Consider the following 18,936-nt stretch of genomic DNA (forward strand, 5'->3'; position numbering starts at 1 on the left):
CTCCCATTATTATCTCAACTTAACAAGGTGGTTGCTGTTAAATTTGGTTATTTAGTTGTATTTTAGTGATATCTGGTCATTTTCTATTAATAAGTGATTGTTTCCATAATGAATAATTATGGATTTTGTAAAGACATGATCACAGTGAACATAAAACATACATAACGCAAGATATATCCCATGGACTTCAAAAGTCCCTCAGTTATATATTGACCCACAAACAGACACAATGTTACTGACGTTTGTCTGTCACAAGGTTTTTAAAAAGGACTCTTATTTCGTAGCCTGAAGTCTGACCTTTGACTTTCCTCCAATCAAAGGTGACAAGCAAAATAATCAATAAAGCTCATTAAATGATAAAAAAAAAAAATAATCATGTTCACATCTTGAACCTGATCTTAGCTGATTCAAATTTCTATTTTAACTTAAAATTATATGATTGATGAAAACCACCGACAACGTAACGCACTAACTTTTTAAAATGCATGAAGTCATTTAATCACAGTGGATGAGAAGCATGAAATAAGTCACAGCGTCTCAGTGAAACAGAAGCCACACATGCATATTTCTCTTCTAATGTGACGCTAAAAAGATTCAGGAGTGGAATATTAAAAATATAATCTTAATCTGTTTTCACATGTCAACATCCTCTGTTATGCATTTCCTACATGGTCCGTGTGGATGGAACAGGCATAAATATTGCCTTGTGTACAAAAAGATACAGTTAATCTGTTCTCAAACTCCATGGTTTAAAAGAACCTCGGCTAATTAACTGCGCACCAAAACAGGAATACATTTTAATATTGATCCCCTTATGTCCCTGGTGCATTGTCTGTGTGCATACGTGTGTGTGTGTGTGAGTGAAGGCAAGAGTATGATTATGAATATTATAAGAACACATTTAACATGGCGAAGCCGCAGCAGGCTCGGTGAGGGATTTGCGCCTACTCTTCAGCTAATGACCCCAGGCGCTTCCAGCAAAGCTTCTTCATATTTTAAAGAAAGTCGATAGAGCTGCAGCCCAGTCAGCAGCATTAAGATTCATACAGACGCCACGGGGACCCTGAAAAAATTAATAACACGCGTGTCTAACAATCCTTCCTGCGATTTAGTGGAGCACCCAAGCTCTCTGCCTGAAATGCAAAGTAGTAATGAACACGCAGATAAGATAAATTCTGAACACGCGTCCCCTCACCCCTCAAGTCAATGCACAAACACACTCTTACACCCACTTCTTTCCTTCAATCCCCCTTTTCAGCAAACACATGCATCACCAGCTCTCCACTCCTGGCTAAAGGTATCGCTCCGTCCGCGGCGCTGACTGACGATTTTGCTGTCAACTTTTTCTTCTCTTTGTCTCTTCGGTTAAAAAAGAGAAGAAATCCCAAAGAGAAGAATCAAATAAATGACACAACGTGGCACAGCTCAACAAAAGCCTCTTCTCTTTCGCTTTTCCCGACTTCTCATGTGCAAATGGGCAGATTTACTGACACTCTCCACAAGGTTAGTCATTGTCTAGAGTCCAGGCTCTCTGGGCTCTTCACCTCTCTTTATACTTCACCTGAAGTGTTCTCACTGTGCTACGGCGGTGGCGGGGATGACAGGACTGCTCTTACGTTTGCAATATTTGCATGTTTTCCATCTTTCTCTCGATAAAGCTTAAAGAACAAAAACATACTGGACAAAAGTCTGGATTGATTTTGTGTTTGAAGTGAACTTTTCTTTTTGTTATCAACACAAACCTGCGTTGAATTTCTGTGTACGCTGCACTGCAAAATCCGTCTCGGTGCATTTTAGTTTCGACTCCTGGCTAGCTCGCAAAGTCTTTGCCGGACTCTGGAGGAGCAGCGGAGCTCGTTCTTCAACAGACTTATTCAGCTGCCATAGTTAATGTCCATACTAATGATGTGATACCACTGATTTTCTTTCTGATCAGATACAGAGTAAAATTCAGGCTGGTATCAGCGATACTGATCCGATACTTAAATACACCCTTATGTGTAAAAAAAAAAAAAAAGTCTATTTCAAATCATAGCTTCATAAAGAACGCAAGACATCAGAGTAATTTATTCATTTATTTATTTATTTTAGACTCTGAAGTATATTGAGGTAGTGGCTTCATTTACTATATAGCCGAGCTGATACAACAACAGAAAAACCACAATCATACAAAATATGTAAAAATTCTGCTTCTAATAAAAAAGAAACAAGTAAAATAATAAGATCATTCAATTAAACTGTTGTTTGACTATTAAGAACTGTTATAAAATGAAAACTTGCATCTTAATTCTCTCCTTGTCTGTCCTCCTCATCGTAAACGCCTCGTATTCTGTGTTGTTGTGTTTGAGAAGCTTTGTTGTGTTGCCACAACTCAATAGTTTAGTTACTTTCCACTGTGTTCCTACGTCACCTTGAATGTGACGAAAGTATCGATATTTTGATTTGAGAATCGATTTTAGAGCATAAAGACCTGGTATCGGAAGTATCGATATTTCAACATCAATCTGCATATCACTATTATTTGTTTATGTGCAAATTCGCAACATTTTTTGCTCTTTTATTTTATTTTTTAATAATTTAATGATTTTACTGTTTATTTTTATTATTATTTTTAACTATCTACATCTACTTTTCTTTTCACTTTCACAAGATTCTCACCAGTCGGCAACCGAGCTACTATGACTAAGCAATTTCCCTTGTGGATGAATAACGTCCGTCTAAGTTTAAGTCGGAGTCTAGATGCTAAATGTACGTGTTGAGTCCTGATCAGTAGGCCTAGGATGAGGTGAGGAGTTGTGCTGCAGTGGGTTTTCCCCTCGGAGGAGCCAGGACAACAAAAACAGCGCAACGCCGGGCTCTGCCCTCGCTGAGAGGCTAGACAGCATATGGCACCGTCTCCCAGAGAACAACACGCCACCCAAGCAGCAGCCTGGCAGCCTCAGAGCAGAGCGTCAATGTACGCGTGCGAGGGTGAGCGAGTTTGTGCGCGGCTGCTTTTACTGTACTATGTGTGTTTGTAGACGACGGAGCAAGACAGATGGCTGCCAAGAAGAAAAATAAATTGAAGGATGTGTGGGAAAGTCCCCCCCCCCCCCCTTCGTACAGTCACATACGCTAAACACACATCAAACATGACAAACACTTGCAAGGCTCTTGGCAACATTATAAACAACCATCTCCTGATGTGAACTATATCTATTTATATCCAAAAGGCTGGAAGAGGCAATTATTTCATTTTTACATTTGGATGCAATATAGTGCAGCACGGTGCGGTTCTTTTGAATGGAAAGCTGTAACACTCTCAGTGTTCAGAGGCAGCATATTGTTGATGCAGGACGGAGTTAGTGAGCTGAATTAGAAGGTGGAGGGGAGGAGGAGCGGAAGTCGTTTGTCTGGCAGAATAGTTTCCATTTCCATATGTGGGAGTTAAGAGGGAAAGAAGGGAATCAATAAGGCATTAGTGGAAAGCCATCAAAAAATTCCGGAGCTATCTAAAGCTTATTGCAGTCAGCAGGTCAGGAAGTTGGATATAATTTATTTAGGGTGAGTTACCTTAAGACTACGGTTAAATCAACTTTAATCTGTCCATTTGACCACACCATCTGCCTCGGCTACACTGGGAACGTGTAAATAACAACAACAACAAGTTACCGCACAACATTTATCGAGAGCGTCCATGCAGTTCGGCTGCTCTGTGAGCGGCGTGATCTGGTGCCAACCCAGACAATGCAGATCATACAGCGCGTAGCCACTTCTAAATCCTCTGGTGGAGATATCTCTCTCTAAGGCCATGATGAGAGGCTCATATAAGCAGCTCATCAGCAGCCTGTTTGCCCATATGCGCCTCACGCCCCTCATTCCCTCGTGGGCCCTGGCTCTGCGCAATGAAACCATCTCATCTGCCAACATGGACCACTTTGGAAAAAAAAAAAAACAATCTCTCTTCTGGTTGGCCTATTATGCCCTCACTGGCTAGTTTTATGCTCTTCACATGCAGTGCACAAGTCAAGTCTCCATCAAGTCAAGTGTCCCAATCAAGTGCTGGCCTGTAGACATTAAAAAAATAAATAAAATAAATAAAAATACAGGCGCTGTACTCAGTTGGAGAGTTTAAGCAATGAATGAGATGCAGACTCAGGGTGAAAATGATGAGAAAGGAAGTGGGGGCAAGCATATATTGTCCAACAGTAAACACACACTTTGCACAGGAAGAGGAATAAATTAAGACAAACTAAAATAAAAACACGCGCAATCCAAAATCTTAACAAGTTAATTTAATTTCTTCTGATCATCAAATCTGCAGCACAGACACACGTTTGATGCGAAGGAGGAGGAGGAGGAGGAGAAGGAGACGCGGTGGGAGAGGTGAAGGCACATGTGGCAGGAAGCAGACAGGCAAGAAAGCGGGGTCCAGTGTCATGTCTGCCACGCGCGTCTGCAGGTCCCGCGCGACGACGGTTCGCTTATCCCCCTGCCACCCCACATATGTTCGGGACATGGAACAGTTGGACGTGGCCGAGGGCTAAAATGGGTCAGACTGACACAGATGGAGAAAGAAGCTCCCAGTGGGTCAGTGTCAGAGGACCAACACCCACAGAATAAATAGCAAGAATGTGTTAGTAAGAGTGTGTGTGTGTGTGTTTGTATTTGGGTTCAAGTGAGAGATGTATTCAGATATGACAGATTTCAACAGCTTGCCAACCCCGTTTCTCCTGAAACAAGGCCAGAAAAAAAAACTTTTAAATTCAAATCGGGTCGTGCAGTTCACCAGTAGCTGAGAGCAAAGCTTGAACCCTGCAGAAAGCAATTCTTGGAGATGTCAAGAATCTCTAATGCTAAATCTGGATTCCTGCTTTTCTAACATGACTTCTGCTTCCATTGCAGAGAGCTGAAATATTGGGTAACATTTTGGGGGTTTTGCCCTGTTCCATTTTGGGGGCTTCTCTGCAGAAAAAGGATTGAACCCGAACACATTTCTGGACAGATGGAGAGGAGTTGAGTGCACCTGAGTGATGAAATTGAATCGTCCAAAACCAGTAAATGGTAAATTATGTAACACAAGCACACTGAAATGATAGCACATTGAATTTAAGCGATGCCACTTGATCCCGTGTATTATCACAGAATTCCCAAACAAGATAAAACGAGTAAAATATTTGTCGGCCAAGTCTCGCGAAGACACCGACGGATATTCTCCTTCCAGAAGGACGATAATCTTCGGACAAAAGCTGCTCTAACCTTCCAGCAACCCATGGTGTCACTCATCAAATATATTCAAAGTGCTTCAGGCAAATGTCCCCGAGTGTCCAAAGCTCCATTAGAAATGGAATGCGAGGCAGTAATTGTAGAGTTGAAAGGTCGCTCATTCATTCCGTCATTATGAAAAAATGCGGGAGTGGGAGTGAAAAAAATTCCTTTTAGTGTAATCCTTGGCTTTTGATTTGATCTTTCAACACCATTTCCCAACACAAAGACATGGGCTGCCGCTGGAGATGAAGAGCTCCAAGCTCAAAATGCGGCGCTTTTCCGACTGTTGTCACTAATATTTGCCTTTTGCTCGATGCTCCTTTGTTCATCTGAAGCTTTAGAAATTCAAATCTAAAGCTTCCAGTTTTCCGCGGTTAATTTCTCCTTGGGTCACTTGGGTAAGCACTTGCCATTGACGTGCACACAATGAGGGAATCATTACCGAACAGCCTTGACATTTCACCTCGAACGAACCGCGCCACGTCACGTGAGCGCGAGTCTCTTCACGCGGAAAGCAGCCCATGTTGTTGTCAGCCGTGCATTAGTATGTGGGTGGCACGTGCTTCCGCCAGGCAGTCATATGTTTTGCAGCGGATCTCTTGGATGAAAGTCAAGTTTGCAGCTGCAGCCTTGGAATAATTCATCGCTCGCCTTTTTACCCAGGAGGAGCCACAGGTAGTTGATGAAGTGGCAGTGCCAAGACTCCCAACTGGCGAAGACGAAGCGCAGCTGCCAGGAGTCAGCGTGGCCAGATGCCGCTGCTGATGTACCATGTGTTCCAAGCAGGGCAACAGTGTGTTTGTGTGTGAGCCGGGGTGGGAGGGGAGAGAACGGCGCGCTTGCCAAGACATTCTCACATTGATGCCAACCTGACACATGCTTGGGTACTCCCCATGGTTTGTGTTACCATCTCAGTCTCTCTCTCGCAGATCCGTGGGGGGTCCCCTCTTTCGCTTTTTCCTCGGATGCAGTCCTTTGCCAAGATGGGAGTTGGCGCCTGCTTGCGGCCGTCCTGCCCATCAATGGCGAAATCCTTTCAGGTGGTCTTTTCTGAATGGTGAGCTGGCATCAGGCCATGGCAGCAGAATGCCAGCCTCTGCATACTGGATACTCTTTGTAACAGATTTTTTTTTTGTTTGTTTTGCCATAACCGCAATAATAGCTCCTCGCCTTGTCCTCTCATGGCAAAATACAGGATGCTCTTTATTATCCTCCATTCTTCATCCTGTCTCCAGTGGTTGTGAATAGCTCTCTATCTTTGGCTCTGATTCCAGTCCCCCAATACCACGAATGTCGAAAAATATGGCCAACTTCCAGGAAACATATCCAAAAACGCGGGTCGCCTATGCCTTAATTCGCTTCAACGCAAACGACACTCGGCCATTTTTGTTTTTTTTTTTGTTTTTTTTTTGATCGAATCCTTGAAATGCGGCCGTGCCATCTGCATCAAAACGCTGCGTGAAACGCCCCACAAACAAACAAACAAACAATTCTCTAGAAATAACATAGCTGATGGTAGCATAGCATCCCCTTCAATAGCGTTTGTCCCCCACGAACGGGAACGAGTGGTCTTTGGCGATACTATTCCTGAGAGTGGAGGGGAGTTCTCTGAAACAAAGGCTCCAATATTGTTAGGAACATGCCATCCTCGTTTGCAGTGTAGGGGGTTTGGGGAGGGAAGTGAAAACTTTTTGAACGCGTGCCATGTCTGTACCATTCTCTTATCTAAGGGCTGCGACTGCCAGCTGGCGGCTGAATGTGCCCACTTGCACTGTGATGATGAAGCCAGCCAAGCTAGTTGGCACATTAAGTGGTAGGACTGGTATGTGATCTAAAGCCAAACACGGCGCTGTGTGGGGTGGCTTTATGTATGCCGACGCTCTCCCCTCCTCCTAGTCCTCGTCTCTGGTGAGCAGCAGCATCTCCACCAGATCTGCAGGTCTTCAAAATTTATGTGTGGTGGTGGTGGTGGTGGGGGGTGTCTTGCTAATAACCACCATGCTGAGTTAAGACCCACAGCGTGACATGCTACAACACAAGTCACGCTAATAATAGATCTAAAATTAATGACACAATTATCTAGAAGTAGCTGTCTGTGGGGTTGTAATGAAACTCGTGTACGCTGCAGTTAATTGAAGAGTTTTTATAGTCATATCATTGCAGAACACAGGTTGTAAAGTGGAACAAGATTTTGTTTTCAGCTCTGAAAAGTTCTCAGTACGACAAACTTAGTGATAAAAACAAAATAGTAGAAATCTATATCTAAGTTAGAATAGAATAAAATGGAATGTAGAGTGTAACGTATAAATATAAATAAAAATATCAAAGTGTAATAGATGTGGTTGTGTGTCTTTGATCTATTTATGAGATTATGTGTAATATCAGATTAAGACTTGCACTGTGAAACATCCCTAAATAAGAGAATGCCACAATTTCTCCCTGAAAAAATAGTAATCTTCAAACGGATAAAAATACAATCCACTACATAGATGATCATAGGATTATAATTTCACTGATTTCAAGTTAAAGTGCTGTGAGATGACTTATAGATTCCCACATCATTAAATCAACAACAAAAATGATTATCGAAGAATTAAAAGGTGTTTTGTTGTGTCGTTTTAATTGGCATTCGCCTGGTGTGTATAAACGAGGCCGGAACCAATCCGCAGCTCTCGTTTCATGCCGGAATTATGTTTCCGCTGCACCGTCCTTCACTACAAGAAGTATCAGCTGTTGTTGTCGGTAAGGTGAAATAGTGCACAAATAATACACGAGTACAACGAAACGTCACCAAAATCATTAACACGTCGTTATTTGCTGTAGAATTTTTAATTTTCTGTCGCCGTTGTAGAGTTTGACTTCCGGTCTGTCGTCTTTATTTATTTTTAGTTAAATTAAATCAAATGTCAATGTGACGGTTAGAATCACCGGTACTGGACTGTAATGCCTAAAATAAAATAAAACAAAAAATAGATACGATTATTTTCTATTTATCACTGTCGAGTCCTCATATTTTTCTATATTGTTTGTTTTAAATATTTACCAGTGAAAAGCTATTGAATTGTTGATGTCTGGTCAGTGCATAATCCCAGGAGTTGCAGGTAGATTATATAAAGATATTAAGATGTTGTTATTATGCTCTCTAATATTAATTTTCATAGGTCTGTGACCATTGTCACTGCCAAAGCAGGAAATAATAATAATTGAGATGCAAATACAGCCGGTTAAGAAGAAGCTAAGCATGAAAATCAACAAATAAACTGCATCACCTCAACACAAAGTAGTGGAAATCAGATATTTATGTGGGAAAATCTAGTAGAAAATGATAGAAATCATACACTTTCTAATTTTATTTATTATTTCTATTATTATTAACTTCACATTTTCATACACATTTCCAATATCCAGAATAAGTTGTAAACAGATGGGGGTTAGGGTGACAATTAACTGAATTAAAAACATTTTTTTATTTTTTTTTTTAATTCTTTTGTTTTCCATGTTATATCTGCTTGTATGTTCAGATGTTATTGATGTAACAGCTGCATGTAGTGAGTTACACTTAGCTGTAATGACTGCAATGCTGTAAGGATGAGTGATTGCAGGATGTTACAGCTTAGATTTTGCTTATACTTTAAATTATCTTATATATATATAATTCTGTTTTTGTATTTTTATATTGTGGTTTATTGGAGAAGCTGTGACGAACCCGGTTTCCCCCCGATGATTGATAAAGTATTTCTAATTCTAAACTAACCTCCTTTTCTCTTTTCATCCCACAGATGTCTTCTTAAATGCACTAATGCAGTAGACCGAGGATGGAGCCATCATCAACTTTCACCTCTGTAGGCGTGAACGAGTGAACGTCAGACATGCTGACAGGACTCGTTGCCTCCGCCTGCCGCTCTCTGAAGAGGACGTGTCCCCACTGGAAAGCCGCTCTATCCGGGACTCAGCCGGGACGATGGCTGCGGGCAGCTATAGCACAAAGACGGGCTCACGGATGGACCACGGCACCGTCGTCAAGGATAAATCAGAAGCCGGTGTTCGCCAGAGCCCCGGCGTTTGGAGAAAAGCTCGCGATCATAGACAGCAGCGGCGGCCACAGCTACAAGCAGCTGTACAGCAGCAGCTTGGGCCTCGCGGGCAGAATCAGCACCACTTTAAACTGTGAGTTGGGAGGTCTGGAAGGACAACGGATTGCCTTCCTGTGTGCTAATGACGCCTCGTATACGGTGGCACAGTGGGCGACTTGGATGAGCGGGGGGACGGCCGTGCCCCTCTACAGAAAACACCCGCCATCTGAACTGGAGTACATAATCACCGATTCCCAGAGTTCCCTGCTCGTGGTGGCGCATCCCTACGTGGAAACCCTCGAGCCGCTGGCCCAGAAGCTGGGGCTGCCATGCCTCGAGCTGCCCCCGACTTCTCACCTGGACACTTTAAGTGGGACGGAGACGCGGGACGAGGAGGCGGCCGCCGAGGACTGGGACCAGCGGCCGGCTATGGTTATCTACACAAGCGGAACCACAGGGCGGCCCAAAGGAGCTCTGCACACGCACAGCAGCATTCGAGCCATGGTTAGTGATGCTTTTAAAGCCTAATTACACTAGAGACAAATAAATTTTATTCCAACTCCCTTTTATCGTAGACAGAAGATACTAATCTACAGCAAAAAAAAGGTTGGTTCGCAACTTTGACATAGCAAAGGATGGTTCAGCTTGGTCTACACAACAGTGTCTGATAAGTATTTGTTATCACTTACCTTTCTATTGGCTGTTAGGTCATCCTAAACCTTCATGAGAGCTATGCAAGACATTGTTTCACAGTTGTTTTCTTTATGTTATCCTCATTTAATTAATGTGCAATATTTTGCAAAAGACTGTATTTGTGATATACACTGAACAGGCATAATATTATTATTATTATTATTATGACTAAAGCCTTTGGCCCCAGTTCCAGAACATCCAACAGATACTTGATCAGTTTGGGATCTAACACACATTTACTTCTCCTGTCAGTGGTTTTAATGTTGTGGCTGATCTGCGATTGTTAAATAATAAGCACAGGCTTCAGGTTTGCACAACTTATCCAGTCAAATACACATTTATCAGTAATTTACATTAACATGCTAGTCAAGTCAACTTTATTGTCAATTTTGACATGTGCAACACAATACAGGAATGAAGTTACCTTCTTCGAAGGCCTTCAGTGCAGCAGCTAAGCAAGAAAAAGTAAACAAAATGTGCAAATATTGAGAATATAAAAAATATATCCTGTATGTACAAAGTAGACTAAATATATAAAGTGTCTGATACAACCCTGAATGAGCAGGTAGAGAGTTGAGTTTCCTATTAATGCACGATATTGTTGTTTAAAACCACCAGCAGCATAATTAAAAACCCACCAATTTCTATATTAAAGAACTGAGTCTCCTATGTCTGAATACTCGTAGTATTCTGCTGTTAAATCTTCCCACAAGATGCAAGCAGCGCAGACGCAGTTCATGAATTCACCATCCAGAGCTGTGCGATACTACAAAATCAAAATATGTGCACATAAAATAGAAGCATGTGTTTTGACACCCCCACATGCAAATTTGACTCCATGATTAGCATCATTCCTTTTTTTCTATTCCAGTCAAGCTTCTTGAATAATGTAATTTATGCCATTAGAGATCTCCCGAAGTTTTTTTCCTCTATATTTTAAAGTGAAATTGACCTACATGTCCAACAGTGTGGAAAATTAAATCACTCTGAAAGGAGACAGAGCTTCGTTTGTCTGGTGAATGAGTGATTAGGCGAGTCCGTCCGTTTTTTCCTGGAAGGCAACGGCATCGGGTTGTCGGAGTTCCTGGAAAGCTCTGCTGTCAGGTTAATAAAAGGTAATGTAAGGCGCACAGTGACCTGAACACCTGGACGCTGTAAAACAATTCAGTATGACGACGTTCATAAATATCTTCTTATAGCTTCTTCAGCACATATCACCCAATTACGATTCAATTTTAAAAATTTAGTTTTAACTTGTGATTTTGCAAACAGATAGAAAATAATGTCCAATGATTTTCAAACACAAATGTTCATCCCTAGAAGAATTTACCTTTCAGATACATTGTACCTGAAACAACGTGAGGTTTCACTCCTGTGAAATTTTCTAGCACTCCAGCCCTTACAGTTTAGGACAAACACCGATCAGCCACAACATTATGACCACAGACAGGAGAAGTAAATAACATTTAAACCATCTTACGACAATTCAGTGTTCTGCTGGAAAACTTTTGGACCTGGCATTTATTCATGTGGATGTTACTTAGACATGTAGGCACCCACCTAGACCAGACCAGGCACCCCCACCACCCCATAGCAATGACACTCCTTGATGGCAGCAGCCATCCTCAGAAGAAAACTGTTCAAACATCTGTGGGATGATCCTCTGAGGCCCCTCCCCTCAACCCATAGAACCCAAAGGCCCCCCACTAACAACATTGTGTTGTTAGACAGCACAGGACACCCTCAGAAGGCCCATGTCCATTCTCTGATGAGTCAGATCAGTTTCGGAGGCACAAGGAGAGACCTGCAAAATATCAGGAACGTGGTCATAATGTTATGGCTGATTGTGCTGGTTACACTGCTGTCTGTATATGTTGCAGAGATTTTTTCCTCATTCCTGAGAGTAACCATTACAGCATGTGATGATATGACTTCATACTGAGTTCACACCGTTTCAGAGAGGCTTTAATGACGGCGTCAGATTACTTTTTAAACATTGCATATTCTATTCTAACCAGCGCCTGTGTTCAGTGTGAAATCACCGCTCCCAGGAGCAGCAGGAATTTAATGCAGGCAGATCGTAATGATTCTGGGCTGTTATTATTATTATGCTCTCGAATCGCAGCCAAATTGAGTGTTCACAGAGGTCTGTGACCATTGTCAGATACTGTTACTATTACTGTTGTATTAGTAATTGAGATGCGGATGCAGCGGGTTAGGAGGAAGCTGGGAGCACAAATCAGCAAGTAAACACCACAAAGTAGTGCAAATCGGACAGGATTTCTTTTTTTTTTGTCCCGATTTTTGTGACAAACCCTTGTTCTCACATGTTCATTCAGAGACAACGATATTTTTTTATGTAAAAAAACAAAACAACAACAAAAAAACAATATTTGTGCCCCGTTTAAATATAGTGAGATATGCACAGTTCAGGCATAACATTATGACCACCTTCCTAACGTTGTGCAGGTCTCTCCTTGTGCCTCCGAAACAGTTGAGACTCATCAGAGATGCACACGAATGACGAGTTTCCCAACAGAACATGTTTACACGTTATTTACTTCTCATCTATCAGCGGTCATAATGTTGTGGCGTAAATACCGTAAATAACATAACGTAAAGCCTTAGAGTGTGTCCTCTCTTCTCCTTTAAGACCAAACTGGGACAATGGTAAAGAATTCAAATAAGTCGCCAAAAAAAATCAATCGTGCTTCTCTGGACGCGCATCAACCGACAGCTTAAAAGACATCATCCTGACAAATGTCTTCAACAGCGGAAACTGACTGAGGTGATTTGTTTTAAAGACACGCTGACCCCCCCCCCCCGTCCTTCCCATCCCTCTCCTCCAGGTCCGGTGTCTGGTGTCGGAGTGGGCGTGGTCCAGAGACGACGTCATCCTGCACACCTTGCCGCTCCACCACGTGCATGGCATCGTCAACAAGCTGCTGTGCCCGCTCTGGGTGGGCGCCACATGCGTCATGCTTCCCGAGTTCCAGCCTCAGAAGGTTTGGAAAGCACTCATTCGCCTTTTTTTTTTAGAGCTTTGGGAGGAGGGGGGAGGAAGGGGGTGCACTAGCCAGCTGGACAGTGAGGCTAAGATGTATTTCACATTATTTAGAGGTCCTGCATGGACAAGGTCCTGCTGGGCTGAAAAAGATCCCCAGCTCTTTTCACATCAATCCCTCTTTCTCTGTCAGTGTTTGCCCCCCCCCCCCCCCCCCCTCCCCCTGTTCCTCTCTTCTTCCTCCTCCTCCTCCTCCTCCTCCTCCTCCTCCTCCTCGCTGACTGTCAAACTAAGTGTTTGGGGCTCAGTGATGAATTGCCCTGTGTGGCTTTGTATCTGACCAATGCCGACTCACGGCAGGGGCTTAAGCAGCAGATCAATCGATGAGCTGACATTGAAGGATGATAGCGCTAGTTTGGCCCTGAGAAGGGAGGGGGAGACGGGAAAATGTGTGTGCGTGTGTGTGTGTAGACGTGACTTCGGAGATGTGTAAATGCACATGCTTTTTATTTTTTTTTTTTTGCATGTCTAAGACCTAAAGTTAGCGTAGGTAGGTGAAAGACTCTGAGAGGACATACAGTGGGGGAAATAAGTATTTGATCCCCTGCTGAATTTGTAAGTTTGCCCACTTCCATAGAAATGATCAGACTCTGGTTTTTATGGTTGTTTACTGGTTATGGGTGTAGACAGAATATCAATCGAAAATGCATAAAAAACACACAATCTAAAAGTTATAAATTGTTATGTATTTTATTAAGGGAAATAAGTATTTGATCCCCAACAATTCACTTAGAATTCAGGCTCCTACAGATTGGCTGGTGCGCATGTGGCACACAGCTGTGCTCAGTCAACTAATTACCAATACTCCTGATCTTAACTCGTCATGTATATAAAGCACACTTGCTCTAAGAATCAGTTTCTTACATTCCAACTTCCACAGCACCATGGGCAAGACCAAAGAGCTGTCAAAAGATGTCAGGGACAAGATTGTAGACCTGCACAAGGCTGGTATAGGTTACAAAACCATCAGCAAAAGGCTTGGTGAGAAGGTGACAACTATTGGTGCCATTATTCGCAAGTGGAAGACCCATAAAAGGACCATCAACTGTCCTCGGTCTGGAGCTCCCCGCAAAATCTCGCCTCATGGAGTGAGGATGATGATGAGAAAGGTGAGGGAGCAGCCTAAAACAACACGGCAGGAGCTTGTTAATGATCTGGAAGCAGTTGGGACCTCCGTCACCAAGAAAACAGTTGGCAACACACTGCGCCGTTATGGATTGAACTCTTGCAGTGCCCGCAAGGTCCCCCTGCTCAAGAAGGCACATGTACAGGCCCGCCTTAAGTTTGCCAGTGAACATCTAAATGACTCAGAGAAGGCTTGGGAGAAAGTGCTGTGGTCTGACGAAACCAAAGTTGAGCTATTTGGCATTAACTCGACCCGCCGTGTTTGGAGGATGAAAAAACGTGAGTATGACCCAAAGAACACCATACCCACGGTTAAGCATGGAGGTGGAAACATCATGTTTTGGGGCTGTTTTTCAGCAAAGGGTACAGGGCAACTTCACCGCATTATGGGGCCAATGAATGCAGCCATGTACTGTAACATCTTGGACAAAAACCTTCTTTCCTCAGCAAGAACACTGAAGATGCCTCGTGGGTGGGTTTTCCAACATGACAATGACCCAAAACATACTGCCAGGACAACAAAGGAGTGGCTCAAGAAGAAGCATATTAAGGTCATGGAGTGGCCTAGTCAGTCTCCAGACCTTAACCCGATCGAAAACCTGTGGAGGGAGCTGAAGCTCCGAGTTTCCAAGAGGCAGCCAAGAAACTTGAAGGATTTAGAGACTGTCTGTAAAGATGAATGGGCCAAAATCCCTCCTGCGCTGTGTGCAAACCTGGTGACCAACTACAAGAAACGTCTCATCGCTGTGCTTGCCAACAAAGGTTTCTCTACAAAGTACTGACTTGTGTTGTGCTTGGGGATCAAATACTTATTTCCCTTAATAAAATACATAACAATTTATAACTTTTAGATTGTGTGTTTTTTTATGCATTTTCGACTGATATTCTGTCTATACCCATAACCAGTAAACAACCATAAAAACCAGAGTCTGATCATTTCTATGGAAGTGGGCAAACTTACAAATTCAGCAGGGGATCAAATACTTATTTCCCCCACTGTATGTAGCTGTCAGCGTGGATATAGCTATACTATTATTATACCTTATCAGTATTCAGCCGGTATCCCTGACCTTGTGTACCAAACCACAAAATCCCTTCTCTCACCCTCAGAAAAAAAAAAGCCTTTATTCTCCTCCTCCTGAAGTTACAGTGGATTGATGAAGTGATCGATAGTCTGTCTCTTCTATCCCCTAAGATCTCTGAAGTGTAGCCTAAGCTGCAGAGGCCGGCATTGATTTTACTTTTTTTATTTTTTTTATTTATTTTTTTTGCTCCCTTGATTTTGCCGGGAGATAGTGACAAAAAATAAAAAAATTAAAAAAAAATCTGTGCAGGAATCATGATCCAGTAAATCACAGATAAGTCTGTTTCAGGTTTGCTGAGTGTTCACGCAGCACGGGTGAGATTTAGTTTGTTTGTTTGAATCCCGGCTCACTACTTCATCGCAGCAACTTCTCAAACATAATGTTCAATTCAGTTTTATTTATATGGACGATACTCGAGATGCTTTACAGAACCCAGAGCCTGAAATCCCCAGAGACAGAACTAAAAATCTCTTTTAACAGGAAGAAACCTTGATCAGAAACAGTTTGTGGCCAGATAGGTAGGGAAGCACAGATCAGCCACAACATTATGACCACTGACAGGAGAAGTGAATAGCATCGACCATGTTGTGACAATTCATTGTTTTGCTGGGAAAGTTTTGGACCTGGCATTCATTCATGTGGATGTTACTAAGACATGTAGCACCCACCTAGACCCAGACCAAGACCAGACACCCCCACCCCATAGGAGTGACACTCCTTGATGGCAGGAGACATCCCCAGGAACAACTAAAAATAATATTTACTGGAATTCACCAGATCCCAAACTGGACAAGTATCTGAAGTATTTGAAGTATTTTGGAGGCACAAGAGAGATAAATACAATATTAGGAAGGTGGTTTTAATGTTGTGGCTGATTGGTGCATACATGTAGAATCTAATAGTGATGCATAAGTACAAGATAAAGCTGATTCGTGTTACATGAGAGATTGAAAATGAGCATCAAATTTATGCTTTTCATACACCAGCTGTTGATGTTGCACGAGGCTTCTGCAGATTAAGTGTTTTTATGGAGTCTCATAGATTTTTTTACGTGTTGGTTTTGTTCCATCAGGATGAATAGCTTTTCAAAAAGCCCCGTCTTCTATTTTAAAATTTAATTCGTATTTGAGTTCATGACCAAATTCTTGCCAAAGTAATGACTTTATTCTTCAAATTTTACACTTCTTCATGCTGATGCACCAAAGCAAAGTTGAGAACAATATCTGCTTGACTTTGTCACTGTGTGGGCGGTTGAACTGACACTCCAGGTTTAACATTTCATCCTTTACACCGAAATAAGCAGCTTTCTTAGTGAGCATCATTCTGAGAGTCCTTGCAAAACAGAAATACATATCATACCTTAAGTAGCTGAATAAAGCATAGGTGAAGTAAACTTTTGACAGCTGGCAGGTCGGCATTCAACAACCAGTCGTCCTCAGGAAGAGCCGGTCTGTGTTGTCGTCCCGTGTTGAGTGCAGGGCAGAGGAGCTCGTGAAGTTGTTTAAAATGCAGCGCGTGGCTCCGGGTTCTCACCACATCCTGTCCCCTAGGTGGAGGCCAACTCTTTGACGGACATAAATTGCCTTCCTCTCCCCTCAAGAGTGGACTTGGTGGAAGCGCTTCACTGCACTTGATGGACACCACCCAGGATGGTCAGGGCACACTCGGTTAAAAACCCCCTTTCTCTCGGCATCAAGTTTCATTCTGTGTGCGTTTACAGGTGAACTGCAGGTGTCCACAAATTTTATGTATTTATTTTCTTTTTGAGATGATGATGTTCGATGCCACCGATTTCCTCTCTGATCCGATACTGAGTAAAATTCAGGCTGATATCGGTGATACCGATTCGATACTTCTTCTGTCATAAATGCCTCATATTCTGTGTGGTGGTTTAACCTGAGGTGTTTCACCGAGAATGACTGAAGTATCCAAAATATTGGTATTTTTTATTTGAGAATCGTTTTTAGAGCTGGTATCGATATTTCAGTATCGATCCGCGCATCACTATTATAATGAGATCGTGAGAAATGGGACCGAGATCTGATTATTCGGTTAATCATCTTATACATTTCAGCTATGTTTGTTTATAATAAGCAAGGGGAGGAAGATTATTCAGTGGATAATAGATGAGGTGAGTCTGTGAGGTCGCACAAAGGAGGAGTGGAGGGAACAGTTTAGGAACTGCTGGCACATTAAGAAGGATGCGGTGTTACTATGGGTGAGAGTGATGATGGGAGATACTGCATTTTTCTGTGTGTGTGTGAGTGTGTGTGTGTGTGTGTGTGTGTGTGTCTGGGTAGCGAAGGAGAGAGGGAGAGGAAGAGGGAGAGGCAGCCATGCAGGAAATTACGAAATGGAGAGAGAAGGTAAGTGAATGTGAGATAGGGAGCGAATGGGAGAGGAGGAGGAAAAAAAAAAGAAAAGAAAAACAAAAAGACGAAGGGAAGATGTGGGGTCAGTGATGAAAGTGAAGAATGAAAAAGGAGCACTTTAGGAAATGGAGGTGGAATGAAAGAAGAGAAAGAAAGTGAGGATAATAGACTGAGAGGAGGGGGGGAGCCGGCAGGGGAAGAGGACTTGGAGAAGCCGTCCTTCACCTTCACTTAATTCGCGCCGTCGTCCCACCCTCCCATCATCTCCTGCAGACTGTGTGAGTCAGGGATGAGTGTTTAAAACATCTTTGTCCTTGAACAAGTGAGTTTATGTGATATTCAAACGGGTATTTTTTTTTATACAATGTGTGTTTACATCAACGATCAAGCCACAACATTATGACCACTGACAGGAGAAGTGAATAAACATTTAAACCATCTTGTGATGATAAAATGTTCTGCTGGGAAACTTTTGGACCTAGAATTAATTTGTGTGGATGTTATTTAGACATGTAGCACAAACCTAGACCAAGACCAGACCCCCCCCACCCCATAGCAACGACACAGACACACAAAAACACTCAATCTGCCTTCCTCATAAATGAAGCCTGAGTCTATTTGTGTTTGTTCAAGGTGGTTATTTCTAGATGTTTGAAGATGAAAGGTGTTTTTTTGGGCCAGTGGAACCTTGTAGCTTCAACGTTTTTCAGGCCAAGGACCCCCAAACTAATGGAGAGATTATAGGGACCCCCTACCTACTATATGTGTTTACATTAAACTACACTGAAAAAATAAAACCTTGTTTAAACTTAAAAGTATTGAAGTAATCAATCGCACCTTATTTTTTTACTTGGCTCAATGCGTTATATTAATTCAGGTTAGCTTGTGTTGTGTAACTCCATGTAAACTAATTTCTGAAGTTGGACCAACTCAATTATTTCAGGTTGTCCTTAACTAAAATAAAGACGTTGTCTTCATTGATTCGATGATAGAGAAAACATTCAGATTAACCAGAAATATTCAACTTCATGTAAACCAATTAACAAATTATTTTAAGGTGTCTGAAATAAAAATTCAAATAATTTTAATAAATACTTGGAAAGCGTTCCTCAATTTTTATGCAGTTAATGTATAAAGATGAACAGTCCTAGTTACACATGCATTTAAAATCTCATCTTTTGTAAAAATGTCTAATCGACCAAAGATTGCAGTAGCTCTGCGGATCCTCTGTTGAAGACCTATGTTGCACACAACCCAAAGGACCCACACTAACAACA

General features: G+C 42.2%; 1 protein-coding gene across 1 annotated transcript in view; it reads left to right on the plus strand.

The window, feature by feature from the left end:
• The first annotated feature begins 7,929 nt into the window (after positions 1–7,929).
• acsf3 (acyl-CoA synthetase family member 3) overlaps positions 7,930–18,936 on the plus strand; it is a 37,859-nt gene continuing 26,852 nt past the window's right edge. Inside the window, exons 1-3 of the mRNA XM_047580853.1 lie at positions 7,930–7,989; positions 9,027–9,824; positions 12,863–13,018. Of these exons, the coding sequence (XP_047436809.1) occupies positions 9,117–9,824; positions 12,863–13,018 (864 nt within the window). The 5' untranslated portion in view covers positions 7,930–7,989; positions 9,027–9,116. The remainder of the gene's footprint in view (positions 7,990–9,026; positions 9,825–12,862; positions 13,019–18,936) is intronic.

This window comes from Mugil cephalus, chromosome 3 (genome assembly GCF_022458985.1).
Source record: "Mugil cephalus isolate CIBA_MC_2020 chromosome 3, CIBA_Mcephalus_1.1, whole genome shotgun sequence".
Lineage (NCBI taxonomy): Eukaryota > Metazoa > Chordata > Actinopteri > Mugiliformes > Mugilidae > Mugil > Mugil cephalus.